General features: G+C 40.1%; 2 protein-coding genes across 3 annotated transcripts in view; one reads left to right on the plus strand and one right to left on the minus strand.

Moving 5' to 3' along the window:
• Window positions 1-24,721, minus strand: part of rb1 (retinoblastoma 1) — a 237,032-nt gene that overhangs the window by 90,262 nt on the left and 122,049 nt on the right. The gene's annotated exons all lie outside the window — the stretch shown is intronic.
• On the plus strand, window positions 2,367-6,211 carry LOC144691410 (lysophosphatidic acid receptor 6-like). The gene has a single exon (XM_078559474.1). The coding sequence runs from the start codon at window positions 3,817-3,819 to the stop codon at window positions 4,840-4,842; it is 1,026 nt and encodes a 341-aa protein (XP_078415600.1). The 5' UTR covers window positions 2,367-3,816; the 3' UTR covers window positions 4,843-6,211.

Below are 24,721 nucleotides of genomic sequence, written 5' to 3' on the forward strand. Positions count from 1 at the left end.
TATATACTGAGAAAACCGGAGCCATTGTCATCGGGCTCCAAGCCAAACTCCGTTCCTTAGCCACCGACTCCAACCCTCTCCCTGGTCTAGGCCATTCATAAGCTTGGTGTCATATTTGAAACCAAGATGAACTTCTGACCACATACTGACTCCAGTGCGAAAACCAGCTACTTCCACCTCTTTAACTCTGCCGATCTCTGACCCTGACTCAGCTCAATGGCAGTTCAAATATTCATCCATGCTTCAGTTACCTCTAAACCTGATTACTCCAATGCTGTCCTGGGCAATCTCCCACTGTCCACAAACTTGAACTCATCCAAAACTCTACCCATACTATAACACGCACTGAGTCCTGTTCTTGCATTACCTCTATGTTCACTGAACTAGATGGATTCCTGGTTCAGCAATTTCCATGTGTGATATGTTTGAGATCTGATCAGAACATAAGAACTAGGAGCAGGAGTAGGCAATTCAGCCCCTCGAGCCTGCCCCGTCATTCATTATGATCATGGCTGATCTCATTTCGGCCTCAACTCCAATTTCTCAACCTCTCCCCATAACCTTTCAACCCATTACTAATTTAAAATCTGTCTATCTCCTCCTTAAATTTATTCAGCGTCCCGGCATCCACTGCACTCTGAGGTAGTGAATTCCACAGATTCACGACCCTTTGAGAAAAGTAATTCCTCCTCATCTCTGATTTAAATCTACCACCCCTTAACCTAAAACTATGACCTCTCGTTCTAGAATGCCCCACAATGGGAAACATCCGCTCCACATCTACTTTGTCTATCCCCTTTAGCATCTTATATACCTCAATTAGATCTCCTCTCATCCTTCTAAACTCTCGCGAGTATAGGCCTAAACTGTTTAATCTCTCCTCATAAGACAAGCCCCGCATCTCTGGAATCAATCGAGTGAACCTCCTCTGAACCGCCTCCAGTGCAACTACATCCTTCCTCAAGTAAGGGGACCAAAACTGTGCACAGTGCTCCAGGTGCGGTCTCACCAATGCCTTGTACAGTTGCATCAACACTTCCTTATTTTTATACTCTATTCGTTTAGCAATAAAAGCCAAAATTCCATTTGCCTTCCTTATTACCAGCTGTACCTGCATACTAGCTTTCAGCAATTCATGCACAAGGACACCCAGATCCCTCTGCACTGAAGCATTCTGAAGTTTCCCTCCATTTAAATAATAAGTCGCCTTTTTATTCTTCCGACCAAAAAGAACAACCTTACACTTATCCACGTTAAACTCCATCTGCCAAATTTTGGCCCATTCACCTAACCTGTCCATATCCATTTGTAAATTTCTTATTTCTTCATTACAATTTACTTTCCCACCTATTTTGGTGTCATATGCAAATTTAGTTAGAGTACTTTCTATCCCTGAATCCAAGTCATTAACATAGATTGTAAATAGTTGGGGCCCAAGGGCCGAACCCTGTGGCACCCCACTAGTTACAGCTTGCCATCCAGAAAAAGACCCATTTATCCCGACTCTCTGCTTTCTGTTGGTTAGCCAATCCTCTATCCAAGCCAATATACTACCCCTAACTCCGTGTGATCTTATCTTATGTATTAATCTTTTGTACGGCACCTTATCAAAGGCCTTCTGGAAGTCCAGATATACTACATCTACAGGATCCCCATTATCCACTTTGCTTGTCACATCTTCAAAGAACTCTAGCAAATTAGTTAAACACGATTTACTCTTCATAAAACCGTGCTGACTCTGATGGATCGCATTTTGACTTTCCAAATGCCCCATTACTACTTCCTTAATAATGGATTCCAACAATTTCCCAACGACAGATGTTAAAGTAACTGGTCTATAGTTTCCTACTTTCTGCCCACCCCCCCCCCAACTTTTTGAGTAATATTGCCATTGAATATTACCATTTTTCCAATCCACTGGAACCTTTCCAGAATCCAGAGAATTTTGGAATATTATAGCCAATGCATCCACTATCTCTGCTGCCACTTCCTTTAAGACCCTGGGATGTAGGGCATCAGGTTCTGGGGACTTGTCCCCCTTTAATCCCAATAGTTTGCTCAGTATTTTTTCTCTAGTGATGGTGATTGTTCTAAGTTCCTCCTTCTCTATATCCTCTGCACTACCTGTTACTATTTGGGTGGTACTAGTGTCCTCCACTGTGAAAACTGAGGCAAAATATTGATTAAGCGTCTCTGCCATTTCTGTGTTCCCCACTATTAACTCCCCAGTCTCGTCCTCCAAGGGACCAACATTCACTTTAGCTACTCTCTTTCCTTTTATATAATTGTAGAAGCTTTTGCTATCAGTTTTTACATTTTGCGCTCGTTTTCTTTCATACCTTTGCTCTTTTTATTTTTTTAGTAACCCTTTGTTGATCTTTAAAAGTTTCCCAATCTTCCAGCCTGCCACTGACCTTTGCAATTTGGTATGCCTTAGTTTTTGCTTTTAAGTTATCTTTCACTTCCTTGCTTAGCCATGGATGCTTTTACCATCTTCCTCATTAGCATATATTTTACTTGGGAGGAATTGAATATCTCCTTAAATATCTGCCACTGTTCATCAGATATGATTAAATTTTGCATTTGATAGTATATTAAACCTCACAAAAGAGTATATTGAAATAATGAGGGGAAAATGAAACTCAAATTGTACAGAATAAATGTATATATTTCTCTCACACACGTGTAAACATGCAAGAAGGATAAAGCTATTCAGGGTTTCCAGCCTAATCGAGCATAAACATTTTTATAAATATTGCAGCTTCAAATACAAAACATCATCAAAATGTAATCTAAATATAAAGGAATAATGTGCGAGTGATGGTGTGTGCAGAAGAGGATGTATGTCCTTCAAGAGTAATCACAAAGACTTTAAAAATGGGAACAGGCAGCTGTATATTCAGGATGCATTCTTACATGAAAGCTGATGTACAAATGCAGGCTGCTCACACTCAAATTGAGATGATCACATCAAATCTTACTATTTAGTAGAAAATTTCTTCAGCACTTAAATAGTTAACGGATCAGGAATCCTGTGCTGTTAAGTATTTACTAGCCCTGAAGGTACCTGGTATGCATTCTACCAAACACAGCGAATAAAATGGGTTGTGCCATTCTTCTTTGTCCAATTCCGACCATCTTCCTATGACATCATCCTATTTGCATGCTTAATACTTTCTGTTCAACCAATGATATTTGCACCTGGGAGGAAACCCAGCTACGAGCGATTTTTGTTAGGTTGAGACACATTATCCGAATTCAGTTATTTCGTGCGGACATAGTGAGGAGCAGAAAAGCCTGTTTAGCAGCCAGCAGAGAGGTATGATTGCTTCAAGCTTATTGCTGTGGACCTTTATTCCGGACTGAGGAAAGTGGAATACGATTCTCACCAACTTTAGTTGCTGAGTTACTGAGCAACGATCTTAACATACGTATTAAGCAACTTGGAAAGGCAAGATTTATCTTTGTTCTACATGACCAGAATTCTGATTATCAAGAACGGAATTCTTGTTGTGCAGCTGCACAACCCGGGTCAGTTACAGCATTGCTCTTGTACAAACAGTTTTAAAACCTGGACTATTTTTTTTGTTAAAAAAGGTTTACTCATCAGCAGAAATAGGTTTAGCTGGCAGTCAAAGGAAGCCAGTGTTGAATGACTAGCCGAATGTCCACTCCCTACAATACAGATCCAGCAAACGAAGCCATTTCACTCCACCTTTTTTGCCAAGATGCAACTCCACCGTAAACCTAACCCAGGGGAAAAGTCTTCACAGTGATCCAAAAAGGAGCGTAACTTTAGCAGGGACAGTGTTCACCATGGCAGCCTCAAACACTACGTGTACCCCTGACGACTCCTTTAAGTACATATTGTACACCAGCGTGTACAGCATGGTGTTTATCATCGGCCTCGTATCAAATTGTGTGGCCCTGTACGTTTTGAGGTGTTCCTTACAACTCCGAAACGAAACGATAACCTACATGACCAACCTGGCCGTGTCAGACTTGCTGTTTGTCTTCACGCTGCCCTTTCGGATTGTCTATTATGTGACCAGAGACTGGCCCTTTGGGGATTTGCTGTGCAAGGTTTCGGGAACGCTATTTCTCACTAACATGTATGGGAGTATCCTCTTCCTGACCTGCATCAGCGTGGATCGATTCCTGGCCATCGTCCATCCTTTTAGGTCAAGAATGCTTAGAACGAAAAAAAACGCTACAATTGTATGTGGGGCCGTGTGGCTGACTGTGCTCACCGGAAGTGTGCCAGCAACCTTCTTACGAACTACCAATGGCACAGCCAATCAGACCAAAACCTGCTTCGAAAACTTCTCCAGCCACATCTGGAAAAACTTCCTGTCAAAGATTGTCATATTCATTGAAATCGTGGGCTTCTTTATCCCTCTACTGCTGAACTTCTTCTGTTTTTTAATGGTGCTAAAGACTTTAAAACAGCCCATTACCCTTTCCCGCAGCAAATTCAACAAGGAGAAAATCCTCCGCATGATTGTGGTCCATTTCCTCATTTTTATCTGCTGCTTTGTACCCTACAATGTAACCTTGGTGATGTACTCACTGGTGAGGACTGGGGCGGTATGGAACTGCTCTGTGGTGGCCATAGTTAAAACAATGTACCCCATCACCTTGTGCTTTGCCGTCTCCAACTGCTGTTTTGACCCAATTGTTTATTATTTCACTTCTGAAACCTTTCAGAATTCCATCAAGAGAAAATCCAAGTCACTGAGACTTGACTCGGACTTTTCCGAAGCGTTGCACACTGCCAGCTTCCTCAGTAATAACCCACGGGCACTAAAATCCAAAATGCTCAATTCAGAGTCGACTGTTTAAAATCTCTGCGGCTATCTTTGTAACCGATGAACTTTGAGACCAATTATAAATTTCGAGATTTCGTAAGCATGTGTTTTTATTATTATGCAAACGCAGGAAGTTTCTGTGCGAATATATGACCTCATGTACTTGAAACCCAGAGCAGTAATTATTGCCCTGTCAATGGGGTGTAGATAATGGTTCTGAAGAGAGTATAAGATTGAAAACTAATGTCCTCTGTAGCTATACCAGGGAAATCGCACATCATGGGTGGGGATTGGGGAGGGGGGGGGCAGAAGAAAGCAAAATGAACAGTTCCTGTCTCATTCCTATAACTACCAACTTAAAAGTATTCTTTAATTTTCCCATTTCACCCAAGTTTCATCTAATGCAATAAAGAGTGGGTAATTACCAACAGTGGTTATAGGGTTTGACAGAGGGAAGAGGGGGATCTATAGAGATACATGCTTTTGATCCAAGGCATTGCTTTTACTGTGGGGGCTTACTTTTAAAATTTCTCTATAAATGAAAATGTACATTAATTGGTTATAAAGAACATCTATATTTTCAAACATTTGTATTTACAAAATAAATCTAACATTCCGACATCCTAGTTGTGCATATCTGTGAACATGTATAATGAAATAAGTTATGGCATTGCAATAATGATGACAATGGCTTGTTAACATAACCAAAGTATGAACAATATGAATTTAAATGTAGAAGAGGTCACAGCAGTAGCATTCTGTAAATGACTAATGAAGCTAGAAAAATCAGAGCTTGCTTGACTTTCAGATTTATCTTTTTGTGATGTACAATTGAGGAAAATAATCCTATTTTATTATCTGAAACATTAACAATGCAGCTAATTTGATATGCTTCTACACAGGTCAAAAATAAACTTCCATTTAGAAGAATTTTGTAAGTCATAGCATATTTTCTATTAATTTATACCTGAAATTTGTGGGTCAGTTGATTTTGGAAAATCCCAGTCAGTGGCATTGCTGACACACTTCCCAGGCAGATGGATAGCAGCCTAAGAGTAAATCATTGTAGCAGTCTCTCTTGCCCCCCACCCCCAGTAATGAAAACAGCAACATCATGCATATCTACCCCCAGACAGGAGGTTAAATGTACTTTGGAAAGTGGGGTTATTCATATAGACATCAGTACATTCCTTAACTGTAAAATAAATACTTTTAAGAGCACTACTAACACTGAGTCAGAAAGGGTTTTCTGCAGGGGAGACAAAGTTTTCACTTTCATGATCTATAGATCCAAGGCATTGCTTTTACTGTGGGGGCTTATTATAATTCCAATTTGTATTTCATGCAAGTAAGATTAATCAGATGAAAATAATTTCAGAAAAAATAAAGCATGTTTTGCTTGACCTTATCTTATACTTATGACCTGAGAGAATTTAATCTAATTATATATTTAGAAACAACTGCCACATTACTTTACAAGAATACATTTAAAAAATATATTTTTTTCTGAAACTATATTGGAAAAAGATTTTTTGAAGGAGCAGACAGGATTTTAGGGAAGGAATTCAAGAGTTCAGGGCCTAGATGGCTGAAGGCAGTTGTCAACATTGGGGGCAAAAGAAGAACGTGCCACAAAGGCCAGAATTGAAAGAATACAGAGTTCAGAACGTTGTAGGACAGGAAAGGTTACAAAGAGGGGGAAGGGCAGGGTTATCTAGGGATCTGAACAATGAGGTGGCATTGGGAGACCAAAAGCCAACACAGGTTAGTGAGCACAGGGATGATGGGAAAGCAGGTTAGGATTTGGATGAGATGAAGTTTATGGGAGGACAGGAAGCCAGCCAGAAGCCCATGCTGGCAGTGGATGGGATGAGTCATGGGCAGAGACGAATGATTATTGTTTGGCAAAGTATGATAAGCACATTCAGGACCAATAAAGCTGATACATTAAATCTTTAGGTATAGGAACACAAGTAGACTATTCAGCCTCTCAAGCCTATTCTGTCGTTCAATTAGATCATGTCTGATCTGTATCTCATCTCCATCTACCTGCTCTGGTCCTGTAACCCTTAATATCTTTGCCTATCAAAAAGCTATCAATCTCAGTTTTGAAATTTTCAAGTTGACCTAGCCTTAACAACTTGTTTGGATGGAGAGGGGGGGAAAGAATTCAAAATTTGAGAAGAATTTGTTCCTGACATTACCCTTCAATGGCCAAGCTAGTTTAAAATTTAAGCTTACCAGAGGAAATGGTTTCTGTTCACAGCCCTCTTAAATTATTTTATCATCTTAAACACTTCCGTTAGAACAGGGGTTCTCAACTAGGGGCCCATGACCCCCTATGCATCCATCAGAAGGTTTCAAGGTGACTGCCAAACATAATTACAGGGTATATGGATCCTCATTTGTAAATAGCAAGTCCTATCTAGGTCACCTGTGACTTCATCTCTCCTCGGTGAGAGGAGGTGCCTTTTTTAAAAAGAGACTTACTGAGCAGCTATAGTTCTCTAAATCATCTATCTCAAATAAGCAGGAATATCCTCAGCAAAGCTGTTGGATTGTCTGAAACTCAAACACAAACCTTTCCCTATGCGCCCATTGGCCCCATGCTATATTTACTCTTCCCTATAAGTTTATCAAAATCCATTCACTTCTGCTTCTGCTTCTGTCTAAGCTTGCTTTTAACACGTGCCTGTTTTTATCAATCACTTTCTTTGGGAGGGAAACAAACAATTTCCCATCCTCCATTTATTCATTCAGCTTACTGCCAACCATTTCCACATTTTATCACCACTGACTTTTTTTGTTTTAAGAATCCTAACTTGCGAGAATAAAAAGTCAACACTGGGGCCAAGCTGAATAAACTTGTAAATTGGTTCTAGATCTTATTTCCCCAAAGTCCAGCGTTTATTATATTTTTTCCCAACCCAGCTTGTTTTTTTTCCTTAAACAGCCGCCTCTTTAACTCATTGGGTTTTCTCTTTCATTACTGCCTGAGTAATTAACACCAGCAGCTTTTCCTGAGTTTGTATTTGTATTGAGGCCTGTCCATTAAACAGTCAATTTCATATAAAATATATGGAGGAGAATAAGATAGGGTGTAACAACTAATACAATGTCAGGTCTGGTCCAGAAGCTCCTGTCTTGATGGGGAGTCTATATAAATGGTTTTGAATTAATTGCTTCCATAGATCGTTCTGTGTGTGTATGTTGGACATAGTTTTGCATAATCTTAGTGACAAAAATCAAAGGTGATTTGTTGTAACACACTAACTAAAGTAATATTTGCCAAACATCCTGTTATATGGGATGCCTACATTGGCAGTGTGTGTTGTGCAATATATGTAGATATATAAAATGAGTATATAGGCCTCCACAGGCAAATTGTTGGGTAAATTCACTAATTCAATGTGATATTAACACAGAAGTGTACCTGTTAGATCCTTGATCTGTGTTCAGTTATCCATACTGAGTTACAGATGCTGAAATCAGTAGGAAGAGTAAGATAAAGTCAGCCGGATTCCCACTCCTGATTGACATACAATGATGTCTGTTAGAAAGTGCCTATGTGCAGGCATACATGAAACAGGAAAATACTTACAATGATGCATGACCATGAAACCATTGTCGATTGTCATAATAACCCATCTGGTTCACTAATGTCGTTTAGGGAAGGAAATCAGCCATCTTCACCTGGTCTGGCCTACATGTGGTTGCAGACCTACAGCAATGTGGTTGGCTCTTAAACACCCCCTGAAATGGCCAAGCAAGCCACTCAGTTGTGTCAAACCACTACAAACTCTACAAAAAGGAATAAAGCCGGACAGATCACCCAGCATCAACCTAGGTGCCAGATATGACAACGGCAAACCCAGCCCTGTTGACCCTGCAAAGCCCTCCTTACTAACATCTGGGAGTTTATGCCAAAATTGGGAGAGCTGTCTCTCAGGCTAGTCAAGCAACAGCCTGACAGTCATACTTGTGGAATCATATTTTATAGACAATGTCCCAAACACCACCATCACCATCCCTGGGTATGTCCTGTCCCACCATCAGGACAGACCCACCAGAAGTGGAGGCACAATGGCATAAAGTCAGAAGGGAGTTGCCCTGGGAGTTTCAAACATTGAATCTGGACCCAATGATGTCTCATGCCATCAGGTCAAACAGGGGCAAGGAAACTTCCTGTTGATAACTGCCTACCGCAACATCCCCACCCAACACCCTGCACAGCTGATGAATCAGTGCTTCTCCATGTTAAACACCACTTGGAGGAAGCACTGAGGGTTGCTAGGACACAGCATGTACTCTGGGTGGGGGATTTCAATGTCCATCACCAAGAGTGGCTCGGTAGCACCACTACTGACCCAGCTGGCCAAGTCCTAAAGGACATGGCTGTTAAACTGGGTCTGCAGGAGGTGCAAGGGAACCCAACAAGAAGAAAAAGCCCACTTGGACTTGTCCTCGCCAACCTACCTGTTGCAGATGCATCTATCCATGACATTATTGGTAGGAGTGACGACCACACAGTCCTCTTGGAGTTGAAGTCCCATCTTCACTATGAGGATACCGTCCATCGTGTTGTCTGTCACTGCCACCATGCTAAATGGGATAGATTTTGAGCAGATATAGCAACTAAAGACTGGGCATCCATGAGGCTCTGTGGGCCACCAGCAGCAGCAGAACTACATACAAACACAATCTGTAACCGCATGGCATTGCACATCATCCACTCTACCATTGCCATCAAACTATGGAATCAACCCTTGTTCAATGAACAGTGCAGGAGGGCATGGCAGGAGCAGCACCAGGCATACCTAAAAATGAGATGTCAACCTGGTGAAGCAACAACACAGGGCTACTTGCTTGCCAAAAAGCAAAAGCAGAATACAATAGAAACAACCAAGCAATCCCACAACCAATGGATCAGATCGAAGCTCTGCAGTCCTGCCACATCCAGTCGTGATGGCGGTGGATAATTAAGCAACTCAATGGAGAAGGCTCCACAAATATCCCCATCCTCAATGATGGGGGAGCCCAGCACATCAGTGCAAAAGGCAAGGCTGAAGAATTGGCAACCATCTTCAGCCAGAAGTACAGAGTGGATGATCCATCTCAGCCTCCTCCAGAGGTCCCCAGCATCACAGGTGCCAGTCTTCAGCCAATTCGATTCACTCCACGTGATATCAAGAAATGGATAAAGGCACTGGATACTGCAAAGGCTATGGACCCTGACGACATTCCGGCAATAGTACTGAAGACTTGTGCTCCAGAACTAGCTGCGCCCTTAGCCAAGCTGGACGAGTACAGCTGCATCACTGACACCTACCCAGCAATGTGGGAAATTGCCCAGGTATGTCCTGTCCACAAAAAGCAGGAAAAATCCAACCTGGCCAATTACCACCCCATCAGTTAACTCTTGCTCAAAGTGATGGAATGTGTCGTTGACAATGCTCTCAAGTGGCACTTACTCAGAAATAACGTACTCACCTTCACTAAATTTGGGTTCCACCAGGGCCACTCAGCTCCTTACCTCATTACAGCCTTAGTCCAAACATGGACAAAAGTACTGAACTCAAGAGGTGAGATGAGAGTGACTATCCTTGACTGTCCAAGGCAGCATTTGACTGAGTGTGGCATCAAGGAGCCCTAGCAAAAAATGGGAATCAGAGGCAAAACTCTTCGTTGGTTGGACTCATACATAGGAAAGGAAGGAAGGAAGATGGTTGTGGTTGTTAGAAGTCAGTCATCTCTGTCCTAGGGTATCAATGCAGGAGTTCCTCAGGGTAGTGTCCTAGGCCCAACCACCTGCAGCTGCTTCATCAATTACCACCGCTCCATCATAAGGTCAGAAGTGGGGATGTTCGTGATGATTGCACAACGTTCAGTGCCATTTGTGGGCTCCTCGGGTACTTAAGCAGTCCGTGCCATATGCAGCAGGTCCTGGACAACATTCAGGCTTGGGCTGATAAGTGACAAGTAACATTCGTGCCACACAAGCAACCATCTCCAACAAGAGAGAATCCAACCATCTCCCTTGACATTCAATAGCATTACAATGGCCGAATCCCCGACTATTAGCATCCTGGGGGTTACCATTGACCGGAAACTGAGCTGTGCCTGCCATATAAATACTGTGGCTATAAGAGCAGGTCAAAGGTTGGGAATTCTGCAGAGAGTAACTCACCAAAGCCTGTCCACCGTCTACAAGACACCATTCAGGAGTGTGATGGAATACACTTCACTTGCTTGGATGTGTGCAACTCCAACAACACTCGAGGAGCTCGACACTATCCAGGACAAAGCAGCCTGCTTGGTTGGCATCTCATCCACCACCGATGCACAGTGGAAGCAGTGTACACATCTACAAGATGCAATGCAGCAACTCACCAAGGTTCCTTTGACAGCAACTTCCAAACTCAGAAGGACAAGAGCTGCAGATGTATGGTAACACCACCGCCTGCAAGTTCCCCTCCAAGCCACATACCATCCTGACTTGGAACTATATCACAGTTCCTTCACTGTCACTTGGTCAAAATCCTGGAACTCCCCATCAGGACTGTGGGTGTACTCACACCACGTGGACTACAGCAACTCAAGAAGGTGGTTCACCACCACCTTCTCAAGGGTAATTAGGGATGGGCAACAAAATTGCTGGCCTAGTGCAACACCCATGTCCCATGAAAGAATTTTTTTTAATTCCTTGCAAGCTTTTTCTTTGTTTCCTTTTTATGGCTCTTGCCACTTTTTTTGTACCCTTTTGTTGTTTTTATGTATTTGCCAGTCCAGGGGATCCCTTTTGTTCTTTGCCTTCATATAAGCCTTTTTAATTTTACATAATCACACTTATCTTGTTGAGCAAGGGTTTTTAATTACTCAAGTAAAGCCCTTGCCCTTTAAGGATATGTATAGGGCAGGGTCTGGGCAGCAAGATTGACTTGATACATATTTCAAGTTGCATCATCTGCGCACAAGGAAATGTACAAATAAACCTGCATTCATATACTATCTTGTCACAGCCTCAGGACATCCTACAGTACTCACAACCAATGCATTACTTTTGGAGTAGGGTCACTACTAAATAGGGACACCATCAGCCAATTGGTACATAGTATGTCTCACAGACAACATTGGTGATATAGTGATGGAAGGATCGTTAGCCCAGGTCACCAACATTGCTTCTCCAATTGCAATGAGGTCTTTCACATCTACCTGGACAGGGCTGCAGTTTAACATTTTATCAGAAAAAAATGATACCTGTGACAATGTAGCACTCCCTTCAGTACTGTACCCTAAACACTAGCCTAGATAAGGTGCTCAGATCCCGGAATTGGGTTTCAATCCACAACCTTAGGACTCAAGAGCAGAGCACAAATAATTGAGCCAAGCTGATATTTCTTACTCAGTATCATGATATGTGTGGATGCAGCAACAGCTTTTAGTTGTAATGGAATTTTTGTATACAAAGAGAAGTATCAAATCTTTCTACAATTTCCTTATAACTAGCATGTTCTGAGATGCAGTATTATATATTATTTGATCCCAAATGCTAGTTAGAAGCAAATGTTCATTTACCGATTGTTCCAATGTTGCTTTTTCAAACATCCAGGATAAATGGGAGAGATTTGTCAACAAGGATTGGGTTACAAACCTGAGGTTGTTCTGCAATAAAAATAAGCTGTTGGATATCCATCTCAGAGGCACGTTATTAGATACGGTTCTGATCATTTAGTAGTGGAAGAACAAACATGAAATAACATTAAACCATGCAGGCCCAGGTGTGACAGTCATCAGTTCTGCATAAATCCTAGCATTCTAGCACCAGTGAGGACAAAAATATGCTCGAAATGCAATACTGAAACGGCATTCGGAATTTATGTTATTATACTGCATAACAGTTTTATCATATGGACAATCGAGTAAGGAATTTGTTAATTAGATAACTGCAGTAAGCAGATGTAGCAGCAATCTTAATTATCAGGAACAGGCTGGGGGCAAATTAAGATAAATAAAAATACAATTCACGCAGAAATATTAGATTTTCTATTCATATTGTAGAATCATAGCACAGAAGGAGGCTATTCATTCCTTGTGTCTGTGCTGGCCCTTTGAAAGTATTACCCTCATTAGACCCACTACCCTCCCCCATAATTCTGCAGCTTTTTCATTTTCAAGTATTTACGCAAATCCTTTTTGAAAGTTACGATTGAATCTGTTTCCACCACTCTTTCAGAGAGTACATTCCAGATCATAACTCACTGCACAAAATAAGTTTAATCTCTCCACTGGCTCTTATGCCAATTTGCCAAGAATTTGTCAATTCTCAGTAAACTTCAGGTACCCAGGTTGAGAAAGAAAACCAGGTCTCTGCATCCAACTAAACTCACCAAGATTGAGAGCTCAGCTTAGAGGATGCTAGGGAGGAGAACATCACTAGGGTCAGATGGTTTTACTGCAGAGTTCCACAAGAAAGTCCTATCAAAATGTTCTTGTCTTCAGTGTATGACGAAGCAAAACTTTCAGGCTTCCTGCATTTTATTAAACCAAATTGTTCAGCAAAAAAAAAGGGGAAGGATGCCACTCATTATAGCAGCAATATCCATTTACTGTTAAGGGTCCTGGGTACATATAATGTTGCTGTACATACATAATATTTGCAAAAAGCAGAAACACACAGAGAACTTCAAGATCATTGATTGACAATTTTATTACAAAGCCTTTGCAGGAAATCTCCAATGTTGTGTGTTCTCATCCCGAACTAAATTCAATGTTGTCAAACACAGCAGAAATAAATGTTGAAAGCATTTTTATTTATTTTTTTTATTTGTCATGGCTGGGCCAGCATTTATTGCCCATCCCTAATTGCCCTTGAGAACCAAATGGCTTGTATTTAAGAGTCAACCACATTATTGTGGGACGGCAGATTTCCTTCCCTAAAGGACATTAGTGAACCAGATGGGTTTTTACAACAATCGACAACGGTTTCATGGTCATCATTAAGTGTTTTAATTCCAGATTTTTCATTGAATTCAAATTTCATCATCTGCCATAGTGGGATTCAAACCCAGGTCTCAGAGAATTACCTCTGGAGTATTAGTCCAGTGATAATACCATATGCCACCACCTCCCCTAGCTTGTTTGAAATGCTTATGATGCTGTGACATAAAAGAAAAGCGTTTTTGAACACACTTCAACATGCAAAATGTTTGCTAAAGATGAAGGCAAGACTTCACATGTCCATATTTGTCAAATTAAGGATTGGCAATTCGACCTTCAGACTCAAACTCAACTGTTAGACTACCAGCCTCACAACACAGTTCACATACAAACAAAAAAGTTATTACTATAAACAAGCAGTATGCAAGCAAAAAGATATAAATTCAGCAATGCATAAGCAGCAAGTTATTACTGTGAACTAAATAATTAGTTGTTTGGTAGTACAGAACTTAAGTATTGCTGAAAAAGAGACTTTTTTGTCAAAGCTTTTTGTCTTGCACTCAGAAGGACAATTTGCAAGAAAATACCAATGTCAGGGGAAACAACATATTTATACCATAAGAGAGGCACTCTCTTCTCATACAGTATAAATATGATGTTTCCCCTGACATTGGTATTTTCTTGCAAATTGTCCTGATGAATGCAAGGTGTAAAGCTTCGACAAAAAATGTCTTTTTTTCAACAATAACTAAATAATTATTTTTTACATCACATCAAAAGCAAAGCTAAGATCCTCACACCCTTCTCAAAGGCAATTCGAGGGGGGGGCAATAAATGCTGGCCTTGGTAGTGATGCTCACGTCCCATGAACAAATATATATTTTTAAAATTTACCATATTTCTAAAGTCCAGCACTTACAGAATCCATGCACTATTTCCATCTTGAATACTAGCTACTAGCAATATTATTACCAAATCACAGCAAGAGAGATTGATAGGTCAGCAATCAAAATAACTAACTGCCCTCAAGTTTCTCCTTTTGTAAATCATGTCAAGGGGCCAGACTAGATAGAAGCTCTTTTATCCCATCACTGTAATTACTTAATGCTCTCTGGGTACTGCGATTAGGAAAACTGCATATTGTTCTGTCTTTGATGGGCTATGTTGTGTAACACATTTGCTATTCTGAAGGTACTTTAACGCACAGAAAACAAATTACTGCAAAGTTGGTTTAACCATCCATGACAGAAAAGTATAATAAGCATTGCCACTCGTTTAAACTTACATTTGAGTATTAAATCTGCACGCCGAGCTCCCCAATGGATCAACTGTTAAATGTATCTGTGGTTTGGTACTGAGCCACAGATCAGTAATGTCCAAGGCCCATGCTGATCTAAGTCAGCGTGACAGCAGCATTATAATTGCTTTTAGCATCCCTGGACCAGAGAAGGGGAAAACAACAAGCAGTATTCCCGCTTGTGCAAAAATGTATGAGAAGACTTTAGCTAAAAGTCGAGATTGAAGAATGGTCACCCCAAGTCAGTAGCACTTCATTGCACCTCCAATGAACGTCTTCAGTACAAGTTTCAGGGATGACAATTTGGGAGGCTTTTCTGTCACACTACCACCAAATGGTAATTAATTAAGGGAATGCTGTGCCATATATATTTTTGAATTTTATATATACTTTTTGAATTTACCTTTTCTTATATTGTGCTTTATAATAGTTTGCATTTCTCCAAAACTATTTTTAGAAAAATACGAATTTCAGTTTGCATTTTTAGTCATCAATGGATGAAACATTCAAGGAATGTTCAGCCATAAGGCTGATGATCATCTTAAAGTATACAGTTCACAGTCACCCTATGCAGGGTATACTTTGTGGTTGCTGTAAAAATGCTCACAATTAATAAAAATGTAATAGAATAAATATTCAGGGATCACAGTTCCCTTTTCTGAACTAAAATTACATTTTATCACCAGATGTATCAGTCCTGAAAGGGGAGATGTGCCCAGATCAAACTATAATACAACAGTGATAAATAATTCAAAAGACATAGCCCTATATGTTCATAATTAAACACTTAACAAAGGCATTGTGCTACACGTAGAGTACCTCAAAACTGGCAACATCAGGAACGATTTCAGAACTTTCTGAAAAAAATCATAATGCCTTAATCCAATGAATGCAAGGATGCCAACTGATATTATTGCAAAGCACTTTAGGTTTACGGCCATGTTGCTGCTGATATTAATTCACTTCTCGCGCATTGAATTTAATAACTTCTTTATTCCTCCCCCAGTTCCCAACACCCTGCTTAAAATGAGAAAAGATCAAGCTAACTGATATGATGTTTAAAAATACCCTGTAGTTGTAACTGAAAACTTTGGTTTTATTTATTCATGCAAGACTGTACAGTACTCTTTTAATAACTCTCTTTGAGCTGGCTTGGGCCAGCTGCAAGAAGGCAATCAGTGCCCAAGGAACTTAAAGGCTTTTGGGAATCAAGAGCAATGTTTGAATTTAAGCCTGTGGTCTTCTATATGGGTGGTCTTAATGGCATCAAAGCTCAATACATGTACCCTATACCGTAGCAAGAATAGGCATATGTCCTTATCCCAACTACAATACATAGCTAAACATTCTGCAAGTCTTTTGTTCTTCCTGGGTGAGTTCAACCATCTCTGCCACATCTGCACTGGGTTGGGTGGGGTCAAGGTTCTCTGGAGTGCAGGAAACGTGAGGCATGCAAAGCCTATCAGTACTTGGCAACTCCCCAAACTTCTCCGAGCTGGGTAAGGTGGGGTCAAGGTTCACTGGAGTGTGGAGAAAAAAAAGTCCCGTTTTCAGACACCAGTTTTCAGGTAGCTGGATTTGAGGTAGTCCACCTGTATCACAACTTCTTCACTGATCTGGGGACACTTTTGTATATATGGGAACCACCCCACCCTCTGCCACCAGACATGGATCACATACAAACCTCAGGAACTTTGGGCTTTTAGAGCACAGGAATACAGCAGGTGGGCCATTCACTGACTAAACCATCAAATGAGCTGAGCCAATTTTCCCATTTCATTTCTCTACATAATTCAATAAATTCTCATGCCTGATCATTTGCTCAGGCCAGAAAGTGAATCCTAAATGGACCATTGTTTACTCATCTACAAATTAATTAGACCTTATAAAACTTGTTGCAACCGAAGTAACTGATATTCTGTTACTTGGCCAATAACATTGAATGCCTGGTGGCATTCAATTGGCAAACAATTCTGCTTTAATTGTCCATAGAGTTAAACTTCAAACTTGCATTTGCAACTCTTCCAATGAAACAAATAATTGCAGAGGATCCTGCATTTAGAGTGCTGTAGCAGAACCAGGCAATTGCATGAAAGCACGGAACATACCCCCATTAACAGTGGCATGAATTGGGACACTGGCATAAAAACGTTCCTCCCGTCTTCAGCATTTAAAGTATTGTAAATCCCACTTCAAGTCTTCCTATACTCGCTATAATGGAGCACCAGAAAAGTGCTTCTGAATATATTGGTTATGTAACAAAATAGCCTGGCTCCAAAATTTCTTAACCTTACCCAAAACATCTATATGCATCTTATATCTATTTAAAGATTTACATAAAACAGCTCCTTGTAGGTGCCACTCTTCAGAATACACCTATTTATTATGAGCATTGTCACAGGAGATAGATCATCTTTTCTAGAAATGGGGCAACTAACATATGGCATATCCATCACATTTTTAGCATCATGTTGATGTGCAATTTTGTGTGTCATATTTGTCTCAGATTTCATATTCATCAGCAAAGAAAGCAGGAACAAAGGCCACCCATGAAGCTCAAATTCTGCAAATTAAAAATGTACAGATAGCTACCAAGGAAAAGGTAAACCAATCAAATCACTCTAAATGATTCCTTCAGACAGTTTGTGTCTACTAATTTTTCTAAAGATATGAAAATACAGCATCTTTAATATATCAAACAAAAGAACTGCACAATCCAGAGGGCAAAAAAAAAATCACAAAACTTAACTAATGAATTTGGTTATCGTTCAAAATGCCTCAAAAATTTCCTTCAGATAGGCCTGTCCTTCTGTCTCAAATCTTAGGTCTGAGTACAGGAATTTCCAGCTGTTGTGTAAATGTGCACGAATTCAGGTGTCTGTTGTTGGGAGGAAGGGAGAGGATGCAAAGATGGAAAGAAACAGATCTATCTATTGATGCAGACATTTATTTAGTGTTTCATGTAGCAAAACATCCCAAAATGGTTCACAATTCAGACGTATACCTGAGCTGCAGTGGAAAGGTGGCTGAATCCATCATTAAGTAAATAAGCTTCAAGGATACTTTTGAAGGTGGAACAGATGAGGCAGGGAGGACAGAGGATGCGTGTTGGGGCAGAGAAAACAATACCTCTTGGAAATGACTCAACAATTTTTAGAAGTTACTTAAGGAACCAACATCTGCGAGAAAGGAGAAGTGAACACCCAATTGTGACTACAAATTATTTCATCAGATTTGACAACTTCCTACAGAAACTATTCATCACATCAAAAGACCTTAATTATGTAATTGTTTGAAACGGAAAACAGTAAGCACACCAAAATAGAAATGTGAGTGAACTTGAATGAATTTCCACCATGCATTCATGTTGACACATAAAAGTTAATTTGGGAAGTTATGAAACGATATCCTATATGTTAAATGCAAACAAAACCTATATACATTCCAATAAAAAAGCGATATACTGATTTCAAAAACGGGGAGGAACCTCTTCAGCATTAAACTTGACACTTGCCCAATCTAATCCTGTTGACTTTCCTTTTAAAAACAAATTGTGGCAGTTCAATGATTACATTCCGTTCATCACTGATGCATTTCTCAGTTCAAGCAATCAAATGTTTATGGAAGAATGAGACCACAAGAGCTTTCCAAAAAAAATGGTTATTCGTTGATAAAAGACTTAGCAAGTCTCATTGAAAATATCCTTGTCTCCCATTGATGGCAACTTTAACATATATACAAAAGTGTGATGAACCTAGATGCAAACAAGCAAAATTTAATAAGGTTTTTGGCTAATGGAGTGCCTGTGATCTCTATTGAGTTTTACATGGTGAGCTTCTAAGACAATAGGGAATATTGCATGGCATTGTTAATGGTGAGCCTTGTGAGCTTTTTATTCTAAAAATATTAACTTCCTGTATTGGTCTCTACCTTCTCCATGACAACAACTATGTCCTGTGAGTCCTTCTACGCTGTTTCAGAGAAATGAGGGAGAAGGAAGGCATTCATAACTAATTTGTGATTAAGAAAATGCAACAAAAGACTCTGTTAGAAAACTGTAGAATGCTGAAGAGGGAGGTAAAAAATTATGGCTAAAGGATTGGAGCGTTTAGTTAACACAATTCAGTATAGCCAGCATCTTTCTCCTGATATGAAGGTGTAGCAATGGCCTTTAATATGCTAGGCATAGTAGATCCTTGGCTATTCAGTCTGAGTCAAGCAGGCAGAGCTAAGGGGAAAAATAATAGTGTTCTCTTTAGTTACTTGTGCAAGCATGCCAGACAGCAGAGAATACAGGCAACAAGACTGGAATGAGATAGCAAGAGGGCACAAAAATTCTGAAAACAAATCAGACTTGAAATCACAGGGAAACAATAGGAGCTCAGGGAGGAAGATGAAAAGAGACCTAAATGAAAGCAAACACCATTTCATATTTCGAAAAATGTGGCAGCTGAGCTAACTAGTAAGTTTTATGACCTATGTTGAGGCAAGTTGAAATGTTTGTCCTGTCCATCACTGGTTGCTTAGAATGCATTGGATTAACCATGTAGGAGGAGTCTGCAGTAACAAATAGACTTTTACAGCACAGAAACTGACCAGTAAGTCTATGCTGGTATTTATGCTCTACATAAGCCTCCTCCCATCATACTTCATCTCACACCATCGGTGTCAGCCGATGCAGCTGGTAGCACATTCACCTGAGTCAGAAGGTTGAGAGTTCGAGCCCCACTTCAGGATTTGAGCACGATAATCCAGGCTGACAATCCAATGCAGCACCAAGGGAGTACTGCACTGCCGCACTATGCCCTAGATGACAATACTGTCTTCTGGCTCTTTCAGGTGGATGTAAAAGATCCCATGGCACTATTTCGAAGAACAGCAGGGGATTAATCCTTGGCGTCCTGACCAATAATTATCCCTCAATTAACATCACAAGAACAGATTATAAGGTCGGCACATAGCTAATTTTTCCCTACAAACAGCAAGTTTTTAAACAGTCATTCATGGGATAGGGATGCCGCTGGCCATGCCGATATTTATGGCACACTCTAATTGCCCCTGCGAATAGGGTGGTGAGCTGCCTTCTTAAACCACTGCAGTCCACAAAGTGCAGGTAGACCTACCATACTATTTGGAAGGAAGTTCCAGGGCTTTTGGGAGAGAGTTTCAATACTTTGACCTAGCAATGAAGGGGGAACAGTGATATAGTTCCAAGTCAGAATGATGTGCGACTTGGTGGGAAACTTGCAGGTGGTGGCATTCTCAAGCACCTGTTGCCCTTATTCTTTGAGATTGGAGAGGTTACAGCTTTAGAAAGTGCTGTAGAAATAGCCTTGGCAAGTTGCTGCAGTGCATGTTGTAGATGCTACAGACTACATCAGTGGTGAAGAGAGTAAATGTGTAAGTTGGTGGTTGGGGTATTGATAAGTGATCTGCTTTGTTCTGGATGGTGTTGAACTTCTTGAGTACTGTTGGAGCTACACTCATCCAGGTATGTGAAGAGCATTCAATCACATTCCTGACTTGTATCTTGTAGATGGTAGATAGGCCCTGGGAAGTCAAGTGGTGAGTTACTCACAGCATAATTCCCAGTCTCTGATCTGCTCTTGTAGCCACAGTATGTATATGGTTGGTCCAGTTTGATTTTGGTCAATGGCAGTCCTAAGGATGTTGGTGATGGTAATGCCAATTAACAAAAATAAGAGGGAAAACAAGAAGAAAAAATCACAAGACCACTCTTGTTGGCAGGGGCTTGGGAGCAGAATGATTGGAGATGCTGAATAGCACGGCAAGGACAAAGAATGGAAGTAAAAAAAAAAGATTGTAATATAAAAACAAAATACTGCAGATGCTGGAAAATCAAACAAAAACAGAAAATGCTGGAAAAGCTCAGCAGGTCTGACAGCATTTGTGGAGAGAGAAACAAAGTTAACATTTTGAGTCCACATGACCCTTCTTCAGAGCTAAGGAGAAGTAGAAATGTGATGAAATTTATACTGTTTAAGGGGGGTAGGACAGGCGAAGCTGGATGGAAGGCCAGCGATAGGTGGGGGCAAAGCAGAGATTGACAAAGATGTCAAGAAAAAAAAAGGGCAAAGGGAGTGTTATGGTAGTGGTAAGGGCTAAAAAAGGTGCTTATGGTATAAAAAAGGCTCAGTGTTTTCCAATTTATTACGAAAATAAATCTTTGCAGTTTCAAATGTACTACTGCCCAAGATTCCCCATTATATAATTTTTTCAGCAGTAGAAAAACAAACTGTTCCAACTTAGCATGTTTCTGAAACTGTGTGTGTCTAACTCAATTCTTCAAACATGCAATTGGCTTACTTTTTAAAAAAAGTATGACACATACCATGTGATCAAAAGTGGTGACATAAAATCCAGCTTTTATATTTTAGTAAGCTGTAAGCAGAATCCTTTCAGTAAGGTTCTCCTTTTACAGTACGCCATCAATGTTAGGTAGCTACTGGGTCTTAGCTCCCATATTTCAAATGCCTATTGAACAATGATTTAAAAGGAGCTTTTTAAATGTACAAAAGTGTTGGGATTCAATTTGTTGCAAGGATGAAGGAAAAATAAAACAGTGCAGTAATTTACCAACACCACTTTCTTTGTTCAATTAAAATTGACTGGGAAATAACATTGCATACAATATTTGCTAGCTTTGCTGGAAGGGACAGAGAGTAGAAACCTATGACTAAATAAGCAGTTAAGGTTAGATGCTACAAAAATAATAAAAGGACAAAACTAAAGGTTCTGTATCTGAATGCACATAGCATTCGAAACAAAACAGATGAACAGATAAAGGAAATACAAATAAATAAATACAATCTAATAGCTATTACAGAGACATGGCTATAGGATGATATAGATTGGGACCTGAATATTGAAGGGCACATGACATTTAGGAATGACAGGAAGCTAGGAAAAGGTGGAGGGTTAGCTCTGTTAATTAATGATAGTGTTAGGTCATTAGAGAAGGATGACCTAAGTTCAGGAAACCAGGATGTAGAAGTGTTTTGGGTTGAGTTGAAAAATGATAAATGCAAGAAGTTACTTGTGGGAGTGGCATACAGGCCATAGGTCCAGCGATAGGTCCATAGTGGATTTTAATCTACATATAGACTAGAAAAATCAGATGGGGCAAAAGTAGCCTAGATGAGGTTTCATAGAATGTTTTCAGGATAGTTTCTTAGAACAACACATTCTGGAATCAACCAGAGAGCAAGCTATACTAAACCTAACATTGTGCAACAAGATAGGGTTAATTGATAACCTTGGAAGCAGCAATCAAAATATGATTGAATGTTACATTCAGTTTGAGGGAGAGGAGAGGGGGTCCAAGACTAGTATTTCAAACTTAAATAAGGGCAATTATGAGAGCATGAAAGTAAAGCCAGTTAAGGTGAACTGGCAAATTTGGTTAAGGGATAGGTCAATAGAGATGCTGTGGCAGACATTTAAGGGGGTATTTCCAAATACACAGGATGCATTCCAAGAGAAAGAAAAACTGCAAGGGGAGGACCCACCATCTGTGGTTAACTAAAAAAGCTGTATCAAATTTAAAGAATAAGCAAATAATTGCACAAAGACAGCTGGCAGGTCAGGAGATTGTACAGAATATAAAAAAACAGCAAAGAATGACAAAAAGATTAATGAGGGAAAAATTAGAGTATGAGAGAAAGCTTACTAGAAATAGAAAGTCAGATAGTAAGAATTCTTATAGATATTTAAATAACATGAGTTAACAAAGTGAGAGTTGGTCCAATAGAAAGTGAGTCTGGGAAATTAATAATGGAGAATAAGGGGATGAATTGAACAGGTAAATTGCATTGGTCTTCACGATAGAGGATACAAGTAACATCCCAGGAATAGCTGTAAATCAGGAAATGAAAGGGAGGAAGGAACTACAGAAAATTACAATCCCCAGGGAAGTGTTATTGAGCAAATTGTCAGAGTTGCGGGCTGATAAATCCCCAGGTCCTGATTGACTTCATCCTAGGGTCTTAAGGTAGCCGTATGTTTATTATCTGTTCCTCCCTCAATCAATTTCTTCAATGTGATGCACAAACACAAAAGGTATCTGATACAACTTTAGGTTACAATAACAAGCGCTGTTCACAACATATAGTTTGCAGCCTATTTGAAACAGTTATAACACCTGCCTTGTTAAACTAAACCTGCTGAAAAGGATGAGGCGAAGGTTATTGGGGTTAGGCAGAATATGGAGTTAAGAACATAAGAAGTAAGAACAGGAGTAGACCATTCAGCCCCTCAAGCCTGCTCTGCCATCTTCTTGTGTTTCGATTTCCACATTCCCGTCTAACCCCGATAACCTTTGATTCCCTTGTCTAACAAGAATCTGTCTACCTCTGCCTTAAAAATATTCAATGACTTTGCCTCCACCACCTTCTGAGGCAGAGAATTCCAAAGTTGCACAACCATCTGAGAAAAAAAAAATTCTCCTCCTCTCTGTCCTAAAAGTTTAAAACAGTGCCCCCTAGTTCTGGACTCAACCACAAGAGGAAACATCCTTCCGACGTCCACCTTGTCAAAGCCATTCAGGATCTTGTATACTTCAAACAAATCACCCCTCACTCTTCTAAACTCCAGTGGAAACAAGTCCAGTCTGTCCAACCTTTTCTCATAAGACAACCCACTCATTCCAGGTATCAATATAGTAAACCTCCTTTGAACCACCTCCAATGCATTTACATCCTTCCTTAAATGAGACGACCAAATCTGCACACAGTATTCGAGGTGCGGTCTCACCAACGCCCTGTATAACTGAAGCATAACATCTTTACTTTTATGTTCAATCCCTCTCATAATAAAGGATAGAATTCCATTAGCCTTCTTAATTACTTGCTGTACCTGCATACTAACTTTTTATGACTCATGTACTAGAACACCTAGATCCCTCTGCGCCTCAGAATTATGCAGCCTTTCTCCATTTAATTAATACTCTTCTTTTTTGTTCTTCCTGCCAAAGTGAACAGCTTCACATTTTCCCACATTAAACTCCATTTACAGGATCTTTGCCCACTCACTCAACCTATCTATATCCATCTGCAACCTCATGTCCTCTTCACAACATACTTTCCTACCTATCTCATCCGTTTATCAAATGTTGAACGTTCAGCTGAACCGTGTTAAGAGCAATTCCGGGCTCAGAAAAAACAAGATCAACCACATTCTCGTTCAGGAGCGGATATCAAGCACATCTGGCATGTTCATACTTATACTTATCAGCCAATCCTTTCTTTTCAACTTTACACTTTAAAAGTGGGTAGGGCTAATGAGTCAGCTCTGAATAGTACTCTGCATAACAAATGTATATTCATTAGCCAGCACTTCACTTGAAGTACAATTTTTATAAACTATAATCTCATCCAGTTCTAAAGAACATTAAAGGAAATGTCAATATAAACTAAGGCAAACAAGGTATCCATCACTTACACAATTCAACAACAACATTTACACAAGCTCCAGGAGAGGTCCACAAACTTTATCCAGTGATCAAACTATCCACATTATGAAGGATCAAAGTTTGATCCTGGGTCCCCGCTGAGGCAGCTGATCTCAGTTAGGGTATTGCTGGAAATGCTAAAATGTACATCAGTATTTGGGTTAACAGGAAGAAATATTGGCCAGGATTAAGAAGGAAAAGGAAAGGGCC

Source organism: Cetorhinus maximus, chromosome 16 (genome assembly GCF_964194155.1).
Source record: "Cetorhinus maximus chromosome 16, sCetMax3.hap1.1, whole genome shotgun sequence".
In the NCBI taxonomy this organism is placed as follows: Eukaryota; Metazoa; Chordata; class Chondrichthyes; order Lamniformes; family Cetorhinidae; genus Cetorhinus; species Cetorhinus maximus.

Bases quoted from the DNA above. Each gene is read 5' to 3' on its own strand.
- LOC144691410 (XM_078559474.1), top strand. From the start codon at position 3,817: ATGGCAGCCTCAAACACTACGTGTACCCCTGACGACTCCTTTAAGTAC.